General features: G+C 40.4%; 1 protein-coding gene across 3 annotated transcripts in view; it reads right to left on the bottom strand.

Annotated features, from left to right (window-relative positions):
- GAREM1 (GRB2 associated regulator of MAPK1 subtype 1) overlaps positions 1–14508 on the bottom strand; it is a 203126-nt gene that overhangs the window by 16574 nt on the left and 172044 nt on the right. For all 3 annotated transcript variants that reach the window (XM_053902543.1, XM_053902542.1, XM_053902544.1), the window contains one exon: positions 5723–6895. In XM_053902543.1, coding sequence (XP_053758518.1) covers positions 5723–6895 — 1173 coding nt within the window. The remainder of the gene's footprint in view (positions 1–5722; positions 6896–14508) is intronic.

Raw genomic sequence — 14508 nt, forward strand, 5'->3', positions numbered from 1 at the left:
CAGTGAAGAGGCTGTTATTCTCCCCACAGGAACTGACTCAGGGAGGTTAAGTATTTTGCCAAAGGTACGAAGCTACTATGTGGTAGAGTGAGGAGGATTCCAAACCATGGCTCTTAACGTGCCTCTAATTATCTATCACATAGTGTGGCAGGTCACTTCTCTCCCTGCTTCTAGTTAAATTCCACCGAGACAGGGAAATGAAGTCTCTGGGGATGCTTGGCATTTCTTCCCATGTACCTACCAATTGTTTAGCCAGTCTGAGGCAGATTCACATACCCCAACTCACTTCTGTACAGCTCAGTCCGTTTTTTTTCCAGCACCTACTGGACTAGGTCCGATCAAATGTGGCATTAAACTCACCCTGTAAGTCGTATTTTTCCCCAAACACCAACAACACAGCGTGCTCCATTACAGGAACTTTATTTATGATGGACTTTAAGCCTTATGCAATGAATATATGCTACCAATCCATCTTATAACAAATCCTTGTGCTTAGTTTCTCAGGGGCTATGGGGAATCATGCTCTCACTACGGTTATCGCATTCTTCATCAATATGGCAGTAATACTTGGTTTAAGCCAGTGGCTCACAACCTAAAGTTCCTTTGATGATTTTCTTTTCATGAACCTCAGGAATTGCTGCCATGTCAATAACCAAGAGTGAACAGACCTTTTTTTCTGTTACTGAAGATGATGGAGGATATTAATCCCTGGGTTCTGGAGTCCCCAGGTTGGACACTGTTGCATAAATGATTTTAGAAGAGCTGTGATTCTACAGTTTTGATGATGATTTGTAATTCAGTGTGCAGACCAGAACAGCTTGGGACTCATACATTCTATTTGTAGAATTTCATGCAATATAAAGTCTTTCCATTATTGTTTTCCAAATGGCATCTTTTTTTAAAAAAATGTTTATTTATTTTTAAAAGAGGGAGAGAACGTGGGGCGCCTGAGTGGCTCAGGCGATTAAGCATCTGAGTGTAGATTTTGGCTCAGGTCATGATCTCACGGTTTGTGGAGTTTGAGCCCTGCATTGAACGCTGTGCTGGCAGTGTGGTGCCTGCTTGGAATTCTCTCTCTCTCTCTCTCTCTCTCTCTCTCTCTCTCTCTTTCTCTCTCTCTCTCTCTCTCCCCCTCTCCCTCTCTCTCTCTCTCTTTCTCTCTCTCTCTCTCTCTCCCCCTCTCCCTCTCTGTTCCTCCCCAGCTTGCTCACGCTCTCTCTCTCAAAGTAAGGAAATAAACTTAAAAAAAAAAAGCACCTTCTTATTTAAAAAAAAAGAAAAGAGGAGGTAGAAATAGAGAATATGAGTGGGAGAAAGGCAGAGAGAGAAGGAGACAGAGAATCCCAAGCAGGTTCCGCACTGTTAGCACAGAGCCCTATGTGGGGCTCAAACCCACGAACCATGAGATCATAACTTGAAATGAAATTCAGTCAGACGCTCAACCTACTGAGCCAGCGAGGCACCCCCAAAATGGCATCTTCTAAGGAGGAAAAAAAAAAAAGACAGTTCTTTAAGTTCTTAAAAAAAAAAAAAAAAAAGACACTTGTTGAATGTATCCAGGTAAATATTTTAGACCTATCAACCGGTACCCAAAAAATTAAGATGAGGGAGAGAGGCCCACGATGTTATGAAGTAGAAGATGTGTTCAGAATAAATGTATGAACCAAACGGATAATCCACTTAAGAAGGACTGTCAGGTCATTCTGATTTGAGGGCACTTTGCACAATTTAAGAAGGTGAAATGTCACCATTCAGTGATCTGGGCCTGCCCTTTCAGTCTGAGCTCACCTGCAACAACTCTGAGGAGTTCAACTGGCTGCATCCTTTCTCTGTTTGGAGCTATGCTTACTTTCTCCTGGGCTATTCCTATAAGGAAGGGAATAGCTTCTCATATTCTGGAAAAATAACTGGCAGAGTTTTGTTTTCAAAAAAACTGTATTAAACAATCTTTACACAGACACGTGGCGACTAGAGCATAATTTAAAATTTTTTTTTCAACGTTTTTAATTTATTTTTGGGACAGAGAGAGACAGAGCATGAACGGAGGAGGGGCAGAGAGAGAGGGAGGCACAGAATCGGAAACAGGCTCCAGGCTCCGAGCCATCAGCCCAGAGCCTGACGCGGGGCTCGAACTCACGGACTGTGAGATCGTGACCTGGCTGAAGTCGGACGCTTAACCGACTGCGCCACCCAGGCGCCCCAAGAGCATAATTTTAAATAGCCACATCAAAAACAAAGTCTAATAGGGATACATCAATTACTCCTCCACTGAGGATTTTCTATCTGGCCCCACCACCTAGTTTTCCACCTTAAGATACAGGTAGGAAAGTGCTGAAAACATAACCCTGAGGACTCCGGAACTGCAGCACAGTGCAGGAAACACAGTAAGCATGATGGCTGAAGGGGAAAGATTCATTCTCACGGTTACAGAAAGAAACAGCTCCAGAATTTGCTGGGGAGAGAGCGCAGGTCCATGTTGTGACTCAGGACCCTGAGGTAGGAAGTGCAGGAGGAAGAGAAGAGTTAGAAGGACACGAATAGGCTGATAGACACTGCAATGGAGCTGTTGTACCACTGCGTCTTAACAGGCCTGGGTCATGGGCTGTGGCAAACGGAGTTCGTTCACTGATTACCAGCTTTGCTTCCCTTACTAGGAAAGACGTACTTTCGGGGCGCCTGGGTGGCTCAGTCAGTTGAGCGTCCGACTTTGGCTCAGGTCATGATCTCGTGGTTCGTGGGTTCGAATGCTGCGTCGGGCTCTGTGCTGACAGTTCGGAGCCTGGAGTCTGCTTCAGATCCTCTGTCTCCCTCTCTCTCTGCCCTTCCCCCACTTGCACTTTGCTCTCTCTCTCTCTCTCAAAAATAAACATTAAAAAACAATAAATTAAAAAAAAAAAAGACGTACTTTCTTTGACTCCATTCCATTGCTCCAGCACCTTCTATCCCTAAAGACCTGGGGGGATTTGTCACCTTCCCAGATGATGTCTCACTTGAAAGTGGCCTCACTTGAAAGCTTATTACCATCTTTAATTATTAGGCGGGGCAGCTGTTAAGATACAAGGCATGTCTTTCTCCCAGGACTCACTCCAGTACAACTTTCCAAAAAAGTTTTATTTAATTCTGCGGGAGCACTTGAATTTATGCCCCATTAAAGTTTCCTTTTGAAAATTACAAGCTGAAGCCACATCTAACAATTATGACGTTCTCTGGATCCCACATACTTCCTAAAAATGGAAAACTCATTTCATGGTCACAGAGCCAATAGAAAAATATGACTTCATTTGAAATGCCTAATTTTTTCAAGTAAATTAAGTGATTTCAGGTGTTTAAAATGTTTTTTTAAAAGTATTCTATAAACACTGGACATACTCTGAAAAGATTCTCTTGTAAGAAATTACATCGAAGACTGGAGACCAAAATCTTTTCTTCTCCTGTGAGGTTGGCTTTTACTTTCAAATTTAACTCTCACATTTTTAGTACCAAGGTCAAGATAGAGCCTCTTAATATTTATGTTCTTACTCATCTTTCAATTATGCCACAGAACAAACAAGTGGCGCTAGGTTCCTATTTCTAGACTTAGTTACATAATGACTTTGGGTGTGACCACCATGGATGAGTCAATCAATCAGTCAACAAACATAGTCCCCCCCTATGTGCCAAGTAGGACCAAGTTGCATGGGAACAGCTGGCATGGTCACAGCCCTAATGAAGATCAGGGTTCCAAGTTTCCAGTAACATCAAATAAAGAGCTGAGTTGAGACATACTGAAAACTCCTTACTTTCCAGGAGGAGTGTCTCCTTTACCTGTTTTCTTGGGGGAAGTGGGGAGAGGAACATCCTCGGACATGAATGAAAATGCCAAGGACTCTAACTTCACCAAGACTTCCTCCCAATTTTCCATGGCCCCTACTGGGTACAGGGATCTTTGGGCTCATGTCTTAAAGTCTGTGGAAGATCCTGCAAGGAGCAAGCGCAAGTCCAGATCGGCGGTTTCTGGGGGGTTATATCCTAGAGCAAATGGCCGGGGGGGGGTTCTCTCTCAGGAAACTGCAGCAATGAGGGCTCTGCGTGGAGAGCTAAGCATGACGCCTGGTACAAAGTGCCGCCTGATGTTCAGGGCTGTCCATGACCTGCCTCCAGCCTTTTCAGCCATCACTGCCTTTCAGACATCCTAGTCACCCTATTCCACTGGCTCAACAGAACTCCTTGTTTTTTTGCACCTGTTCCAGCTTCCACACCTTTGCTTGTGCTATGCTGCCTGGAATGCCTTTCTTTCTCATTTCTCTGCTCTTCCAATTCATGTCTATTTACCAGCTCATTTAAAATGTCATCCTCTCCATGAAGCTTATCTCATGCATCACCCAACCAGAAGTTTCTTTCTCCTCTGGACTGCCACACACATTGTCTGTATATGTCTCTCTTCTATTGTTTATCATATTTTCACTTGTATGACAGTCATCTCATTTCATCTGTTAACTTCCCTATAAAACCCAAAGATAGCAGAGTCCAGTCTTATTGATGGTCTTATTTCTCACATCCCACCCAGTGTTTCCAGGGTTTTGAAACCGGGTTCTGCAAAGCTGCAGGGTTCCACAGAGGTGTCTTGAGACCCCCGGGAGGAACAGAGAGAGAACAGGGACACATGGAGACCCCTGCCCCTCAATGTGCTTCAGTCAGATGAGTTCTGATTTTAATTCTTCTATTTATTGTGATTCATGTCAGCCTTTTTTTTTTAAAGCTTCTGTTAGAGACAAAAAAAGAAAACCACTGCAATAGACAATGTCAAATAAGTGAATAGAACTACACCCTATGTCTCTAATGCTTTCTTGATTCAGAGAAAATGAATTCCAATGATTAAAAAGGAGGAGCAGAGGTTCAGAGTGCCTGTCAATCGAAGAATACAGTCACAACAGAGGGCCCTTTCTCCTGTCCCGTATTGACCTTTTTACATTAAGATTTGATAGAAGCCCTTGGAGCCCTGAACGAATTATGTTTAAGGCATTAAAACAGAACCACTCCAGCTGCTGGTTCTGCTCTGGTGTGTGAGTGTGTGTGCACATACACAGGCACACCTACTGTGCTTTGATCTCAATGTAACTTCAGGGATACAGGAAAGGGTTACATATCATGCCGATGTCTCTTGATCCCTCTCCTCCCACCCCCCAAATATATCTACTCTTCCTTTAGTCTGTACCACTGTAACTGGCTCTAAATACCCACTCTGTTGCTCAGGCTAAAGCTGCAGACGTTTTCCTTGATTTCTCTTTCTGTCACTACCCACATCCAATTTATCAGTAAGTACACTCGGGTCTACCTCTAAAACATGTTCTGAAGCAGCTCATTTCTCCCTGCTACCAACTGCTGTGGTTCAGGCCTCATCATTTCCTACCTCCATTACTCTAATGTGTCTCTTCTCTGGTCTCCCGCGGTCTGCCCTCTCCTCCCTATTATCCGCTCTCCAGGCGGCAGCGAAAGTCGTGTTTAAACCCCTCCCGTTACAAACTCTCAAGGTTTCTCATCAAATGTAGAGTACCACTCTGACTCCTAACTGGTAAAAATAATCTGGCAAGTATTTCTATTTCACTCCAAATTAAGCAGATTTGCTTCTCCGGATACTTTCCCACCGGGGAGTTTTCCTTTTCTTTAGGAAAGAAGATGCATTAGTAGGCGCCTGAGCAGAGAGACGGAAGGGTGCCATCACTCAAAAACAGAAGGGACTTACGGCTTCAGATTTGGGAGGCACTGGAGGCGGAGGTAGGGCGATCTCTGAAGACTTCACTGCCGCTCCCAGAGCTCCGGGGGCAGGAAGAGGAGAGGCTGCGCACTTGGACCGGACAGAACCTCTGGGCTGATCGCATCTGCTCTCCTCGCTCAGGGAACGAGTGAGGGGCTGCTGGCTGGGCTTGCCGTCCTCCAGCCAGAGCTCTTCGTACGGGAGTTCGGACTTGCCTGCGATGCCTGCTGACTCCTCACTGGCTTCCGGGAAAAGGTAGTCGCTCCCACTGTCACCCAGGTCCTGGTAGGGCAGGATGTCATGAGGAAAGGGGGCCCACTCTCCCCCCAGGTCCCTGCAGCCATGAAGGTTCACCTCGCTGTTGCCATGGAGATTGTTGCCATACACACAGACGGAGAGCCGGTGGAAGGACTGGGTGAGCTCATCGCGAGCGTAGCTAAGCGAATTGGGCACGTGGTTGTGGCCAGAGCACCGGCCCTTCTTGGGGCTCTTGCAGTCCTCATTCCAGTCAGTTTTCACGTCTCGGACAGCCCGGGAATACTCATCAATGTCGAACTGTTCCTGGCAGATACCCAGCCAGTGATGGACCAGGGTTTCGGGCCACACTTCTCCCTTCACCAAGTGTTCTGGGAGGCTAAACTTGGGGACGGTCAAGTGCAAAGGGAAGTGCATGGGGAGGATCTTGTTGTTCCGCAGCACACAGCAAACCACCACTGTCTTGGTCTGGATGTTCACAAACTTGTAGCGATGCCCCTCACGGATGAAGTGGAGGTCGTAGGGGTTCCTGGGGGGAGGGCTGGGCACAGTCACATTCACGGGGAGCCTGGTTTTCTCCACAATGTTGCGGATGGTGTGCTCGCCCTCCTGCATCTGAAGCTCCAGGGGACTCCGGGTGCTAAATCTGCCCTTGCACTGGAATGGAAGGCTAATGCTTTCATTGGTCCGGTGATTCATGCAAATGAGGCAGGGCATTTTGCCTTTGCCCAGCTTACTGATGGAATTGAGTTTCCCAATCTTTTTGAAGATTGTGTTGAGTCGTGACTTCTCTTTGAAAGTCTTTGCATACAAGATTTCTGCCTGCCCCATTAGAGTGAGTTCATCCCCAGTACAAAGGGTGATGTTGTAAACTTCGGTGTCCTCGTTGCACTCACCCGAAGCAACCTACAATAGGATATATCAAATTTTAGGTTAGTTTCCCTTAGTCCATTCCCACAAAGAAGGAGACAACTTGCCATTAAGATACACGAGCACACATACAGAGGAAAACGCTATTTTAACATTCCTTGTATAAAATTTATATGGTTAACAATAACACGAAGATAATCATTTAACCTTTTAAAAACACACTCTGCTGTGAAGAAAAAAGCAATCTGTTCATTAATAAAAATTTGAGAAGCACAGAGAAAAGACACAAAAAGAAAATAACACCCACGGGCCTGATTCAGAGACAGCAATGGTTAATGGTTTGATAAACATCCTTCCAGTTTCTTTGTCTATGTAGAATAGCCCATCGTATGAATAATTATTTGGGGACATTAATCTCATCATTCTGTCTTTTCCAGTTATAAAAAACGCTTCCATGAACACCACTGTAAGAAAATTCCTTATTTTTTAGTATTAAAATTTTATGAAACTTTCTGAAATTGGAATTGGGACAGAGGATGTAAAAATGTTTTATTTCTCCCTGTTCTTGAATTTTATTCTACTCATGTTCATTGGAAGAAATATTAGAAAATACAGATGTAAAAATGAACAAATTCTATAGTTTTACCACTAAAGATAATCTATGTTAACAATTTTATATAAACAAGAGAAAAAAAGAAATGAGACGTGTCGTCTATCTCAGAGATTTGTGAACACACACACACAGTTTTCTTGTTTCGTTTCTCACTATATTCATTTTCTCATGTACTGACCTTCTGTATTTGATTATCTGGGGATGTGCCTTAATTTTTGACTGGTTCTTTATTATTCGATGAGTTTTCCCAATGTTTGGCAATTGTAAAGAGTACTGCAACGAATTTTATTTTATTTATTTATTTTTTTTACAGTTCAACTATTTCCTTAGGATAAAGGCCCAGAAGTTGAATTGCATGGGTAAAGCTATATATACACTTGAGAGGTCTAATATGTACTTGCTGTTGTGCTTTATCAATGTTATAGTTATTTATACTTCTTCCACTTTATGAAATTACCTGCCTCTCCATACTCAGGATAAAGAAGTTTAACATTTGCCAATATTAAAGGTAAAGCATGCATCCTGCGTTTATTCATTCATATTTTATTTCCATTTGCTTTAGTTGACTATTAGGATAGTGAATATGTTTTGGTATTTTTTATGTGGCTATTTAGGTCTCTTTGTGACTGTCTATCTGTGTCCTTCACCCATTTTGCTAATGGGATGGTCATCTTACCTGTTACTTTTCATGTAATGTGAATGTCCTTTATGCTCTATATTTTCAATTTGTTGCTTGAATTTCAACTTTATAACTTCTTTAAGTGCTAAAGGTTTGTCTTCCTATGTAGCAAACATTTTCAAAATTTTCCTTTGTAATTTCATTCTTGGGCATTATGCTTTTACTAGTTAATACAAATCATTGGTTCTGAGTTAGGCGTGATTTTGTCCCCATTCTCCAGGCCCTGGGGACATCTGACAAAGTTTGAAGATGTTTTTGATTGTCATGGCTGGGAGGGTGCTACTTATACCTAGCAGGTAGAGGCCAGGTATGTTGTTAAACATGCCACAATCACAGAACAATCCTTCATGGCAAAGAATGATCTAGTCCAGATTTCAGTAGTGCTGAGATTGAGAAAAACTGATATATTTAACCAATATTTTCTTCTAGTATTTTGATGGTGTTTCATTTATTAACTATTTAACTTATTTAATTAAAATTTCTTTGATGGATTATGAAAGGTAGAGATCTCACTTTCATTTTTTAAACAGTTAATGACTGCCCAGTATACTTCCTAAATAACTATTTTCATCACGTATTTGAAGTGCTGCTACTTTGATCATGCACTAAATTTATATAACACATGGGGTGCCTGCCTGGCTCAGTGGGTAGAGCGTGAGACTCTTGATCTCAGGGTTGTGAGTTCAAGCCCCATGCTGGGCATGGAGTCCAAATAAAAAAATCAAAAAAATTATAAAACACATACATTCATTGTAACTTATATTTGTATCTACTTTGGGGCCATTTATCTTAATGACCTTTCTGCCTACTGTCTCATCATAACTAAGTTGTTTCAATTTCTACGTCTTTATCTTACATTTTCAGATCTGATAACAAAAGCCCTCATTTGTGGTTATTCTGACTCAAAACATTTTTGGGTGTCAAGAAACGAGAAGCAAAGTCAAAAGTCAAGTAACAGTCTGAGAGAAAATATCTGCAATATTTCTGCAAGTAAAGAACTAACACCCTTAATACATACGCAACTTAAATTTTGAGAGAGAGAGTGTGCGTACAAGTGGGGGAGGGTCAGAGAGAGGGAGGGAGAGAGAATCCCAAGCAGGCTCTGCATCATCAGCACAAAGCCCGATGCAGGGCTTGAACCCACAACCCGTGTGATCATGACCTGAGCTGAGGTCAAGAGTTGGATGCTTAATGGACCTGAGCCACTCAGGTGCTCCTACATAAGCAACTTTTAAAAAAATGACCAAAAATCCTCCAGAAAAACTGGCAAAAGTCATAAAAAGCCAATTCACTAAAAAGAAGTGCACAACAGACTTCAAACCAAGGAAAAGATGTTCAACTTCTTTTATAATTAGAGAAAAATAAATGAAAATTATACTGAGATACCGCGTCTTATCTCGAACACTGATAAAAGCTTGAACTCATACTCAGCTGGGGAGGCTATGAGGAAACAGGTACTCTTGTTCATAGCTGGTGGAAATACAAAATGATTTCCCCATGGCGGGGAATTTGACAATATCTAACCAAACTCTGCACCCATTTATCCCTCCACTCAGCAATCCTACTTCTAGGAAATTACCCAAAGACATTCCTCCATCAGTATGAAAATACAAATGCACAAAGTTGAGTATTATTTGTATTTGTACAATACCAGAACCAATCTAAATGCCCAAACATAAGAAATTGATAGGATAAACTGAGGCACAAACACAAAATGTATTATGCAAAAAAGAACAAGAATGAGTTCAATGAATTAACATGAAATGACTTCCATGATATATTAAGTGAAAAAAACCCCAAAGTGCATAAAGTTTATACAATATACTACCTTTTCATTTAAGAAAGAAGGAAAAAAATCAGTATATATTTTTCTGCTTATTTTTATATATATAAAAAAAGGAATACAAGAAAAACAAGCCAGAAAACAATGAAATTGGTACTTAAGGGAGGTAAGGAGGGAGGGACACCTCTGTGAGTGTGCCTTGCTATCAAGTTTTAATGTTTAGGAGATATGCTAATGTTCCAACATATTCCAAAAATAAAATAAAGTCAACAAAAATTTAAAAGAAACTGAAAGCTGAATGCAAATGGAAACAGATAAATCCAATCTTATTTCAAAGAAAAACTTACCACACAGGGGACAGAGACAGAGAAATCATCCAAGTAACTTTAAAATGCTTTGACATAAATTGCCAGTAGGGAAAAAAAGACCAACTACTATGGTGTTCTTTTAGGTAGATTTGTTTTGCATAAGAGAATGGACATAGGGATTCTGAGACCATTTATGTATATTGTAAAAATAAACAAATGAGTAAACATATTCTCTTGAGAGCCAGAGTTTTCACTGTGGAGGGAAGACAGAAATGTGGAACTAGGAAAGGTAAGAAAGAACTCCGCTGGGTTGACTGAAATTGGGAGGTACTGGGATTAACTCATAATTTTAGGAAACTGTACACGCTCGCACACATCTATGTCTTAGCTTTGTTCTTTCCAAGGGATTAGAAGTAAAGACATCACCGAATATACATAGTGTCCCAAACCATTCCCTACTAAAAGGAATCTTGATTCCAGGACTAGGGCAGGAAAGGTATAAGATAAGCTTGGGACATTTTGTTGTGCCAGAAAGTGAAGAAGTGCTCCCGACATGATGGGAACATGTCAAAAGGACACAGGAGTCAGCCTGAATTGGCCTCCACTGGCCAAATCTGGGATGATTTGAGCATCATAATACATAAAGACTGCAATGAATTATAATCTATTGAACAAAGCAGGAATGCCTAAATCCACACTGTTATCAAAATGAAGAATGAATGAAAAAAATGAAGGGGGTAAGGTGACAAATGCACAGGAGTGGTGGGATTCAAGATTGGTCTACACAAGAAATATCAATGAAAGCTTAATTTATAGGATGAGTTTGATTGAGTACGTTATGTGAGTGGTCTTAGAGTGTCTTCCCTCAAAATGCATACTGATTGCGAGGGGAGAAAAAGTAACTACAGACTGGAGAAACTTAACAACACTCTGACCAGGTGATCAAATTTCATACAACCAGAGGGGGATCCCCATGTCGTGTGCCTCTGGATGTGATTCCTGATTTTAGGACCTCAGTTATAGAACATTCCACCTGCAACTGCATTACTAGAATCTAATTACCTAATTACAAAGAAAGAACTGACAAACCCAAATTGAGAAATATTGTATAAAATACCTGGTGTATGTTCTTGAAAAACATCCATGTGATGAAAGACAAGAAAGGTTGAAGAACTGCTCCAGGTTAAAGTGAATTAGAGACAAAATGCAACATAACTGCAACACGCAATCCTGGAATGGATTCTGAACTAAAGGGAAAAAAATGCTATGAAGTACATCTTGGATGGATTGTAGAGTATTACATCACTTATGTAAAAATATACTATTTTTACATAAGAAAATATCCTTATTTTAGAAATATACACTGATGTATTAAGGAGGAAAGGGCATAATGTATGTAATTCACTCTGAAATGATTCAGAAAAATATAAGTTATATGTGTGTATGTATATGTGTATATACGGGGTAGAAGATGATGAAACAAACGTGGCAAAATGTTAAAAGCTGGTGAATCTGGTAAGGTGTTTAGGGTGATCTGTTATTATTGTATTTAGGGAGATCTTTTATTATTCTTGCAAAATTTTTTTAAGACTGCAAGTATTTCAAAATAAAAAATTAAAACAGGGGGCACCTGGGTGGCTCAGTCGGCTAAGTGTCCAACTCTTGGTTTTGGCCCAGGTCACGATCTCACCTTTTGTGAGTTCGAACCTTGCATTAGGCTCCATGCTGGCAGTACGGAGCCTGCCTGGGGTTCTCTCTCTCCCTCTCTCTCTGCCCCTCCTCTGCTCTGTCTCTCAAAATAAATAAACTTAAAAAAAAGTTAAAACAGGACACTAAGAAAATTTTAGATATTTTTGCCTATTTTTCCAGATTAACTTCACAATCATTTTGTCTATGGTTTGCATTGGTAATTTTATTGGCAGTGAATCTACCTATTTTGGCAAGGAGTGACATCATCATCATATTTATAAATAAGCACATGACAATGCTCATCATTTATTGAGATTTTATTTCCTTAATTAAGTTTGCCTTTGTTGTCGATCCCTGAACGTTGCTGTTCATTTGTACTTGCTGCATATGATTTGTTGTGATCCCCTATGTCCAGGAACCTCACTGCAAGAGTTTTTTCCAGTTGATCACCTTGAAATTCTTAAGTGACTAAATCTTACGTAACCAATGCAAACTTTATCTTTTTTTTTTTTTTTTTTTTTTTTTTTTTTAGTTTTCAACCCTTCTCCCTGACAACAGTATGGTGGTGAGAGTGTTGTTCCATATTTTAATATGAATATCATCAGTATTTTAATATTAAATGAGGAATTTGATGGTTTGACATGGATTTTTTAAATCATATTAGTAATGTGTCTTACCAATTCTAGTTTTCTAAATGTTTCTACAAGAATTTTTTTTTTTTAATGTTTATTTATTTTGAGAGAGAGAGAGAGAGACAGAGAGCAACGGAGGGGCAGAGAGAGAGAGAGGGAGAGAGAGAAACCCAAGCAGGCTCCATGCTGTCATTGCAGAGCCTGAAGTGGGGCTCGACCTCACAACTGTGAGATCATGCTAAGAGCCGAAATCAAGAGAGTCGGACACTCAATCAACTGAGCCACCCAGGTGCCCCTCTACAAAGAAATTTTAAAAATGTTTTTAATCAAATGCCATTTCTGTATCCAATAAAATAGTCATGTTTATTTTTAATTTTGATGTGCTATGTTTTATATGAGTAGATTCTCCAATATTGAAACAACCCTACATGCCTGAAATAATTATGAGCGTGGTGCACTTACACTACATGATTCTTCTGATACTATTTCCTCTATGACTTATGTATCTCAGTCACAGGTGAAATTAGTCTATAGCTCTATTATGTTATCTTTGTCAGGTTTTCGTATCAAGCCTATTTATACTAAGCTGGAGATAGATTTTTTTTTTCTTTTATGTTACTAAAAAAGCATCTGGGTAAAGTGACCAGCAATGTTCATGTTATTTACTAAGCGGTAATCATCAGTGTGTGTTTAGAAAACCTGTGGCAATCTCTGTAAATAGTTTCTTACTCACTATTCTAGGTCATTCTATGTAATTTTAAACTTTGGAACAGCAATCTGTCAATCCGTATTAGTGCTATAGAAAACAAACAGCTCCACTGTCTTGTTAGTGAAGTGCGTTTCTCTGTAGCAGGCACTATCAGAACATAAATGCCAGCACAATATTATTTTAATGGTAGTTCAGGCTCCCAAAATCCATTTTAGGTGACTCAGATTAAGTGTTGCTATTATTTTTAACAAGACCTCAATTTAATTGTATTTACTTTCAGACTCTGTATTCATCTGGGCGTCTATATTGGAATAAGTTTAGGAATCTAAATAAATAAATTAATAATAAATAAGCACAATTTGGGGGGCCTGGGTGGCTCAGTAGGTTGAGCATCTGACTCTTGATTTCAGCTCAGGTCATGATCCCAAGGATACTGGATGGAGCCCCGAATCAGTCACTGTGCTGAGCGTGGAGCCTGCTTGAGATTCTCTTCCCCCACCCTGCTGACCCTCTATCCTGCTTGCACACTCTCTAACAAAAATAAAATAATAAAATAAAATAAAATAAATATAAATGAACTTATTTGGAATAATTTCAGATTTGCAGAAAAGGTGCAAAGTTGTAAACCCTTTGTCTAATTTCTCCTGTTAACATACTACTGAACCGTGGCACGTTATTATCAAAACTAAGAAATTAACACTAATACAAGACTACTAAGTCAACCATAAAGCTTTATTTGGACTTCATTAATTTTTTTCCCACTAATCTCCTTTTTCTGTTCCAGGATCAAGCCAGGATATCACAAGGCATCCAGTCCTTTATTCTGTGAGTTTCTTGGTCTTTCCTTGTTTTTTATGACCTTGGGAGTTTTAAAGAATATAGATTAGGTTGTTCTTTTTTCTAAAAAGAGAGGGAGCAAGGGAGTAAGTAGGCTCCATGCTCCTGATGCAGGGCTCCATTCTACGACCCGGGAGCATGACCTGAGCTGAAATCAAGAGTCAGATGCTCAACCGACTGAGCTACCCAGGTGCCCAGAGAAGAGGGTTTTTTTTTAAGCTAATAAATCATTTATAAATTATAGTATTTGGCACGTATCAGGGCTGACTTTCTTTTCCCACAGGACTTGTAGTCTCAAGGCTTCAGTTACTTTATTCTCTTGACTTTGATCACGAAGAGTCCCTATGAAGATTCATTTGCTATTCATTCTACTTTTAGTTTATCCCTAAGGCTTTTATT

This window comes from Panthera pardus, unplaced genomic scaffold (genome assembly GCF_024362965.1).
Source record: "Panthera pardus isolate Hobbes unplaced genomic scaffold, ASM2436296v1 HiC_scaffold_15, whole genome shotgun sequence".
Classification (NCBI taxonomy): Eukaryota; Metazoa; Chordata; class Mammalia; order Carnivora; family Felidae; genus Panthera; species Panthera pardus.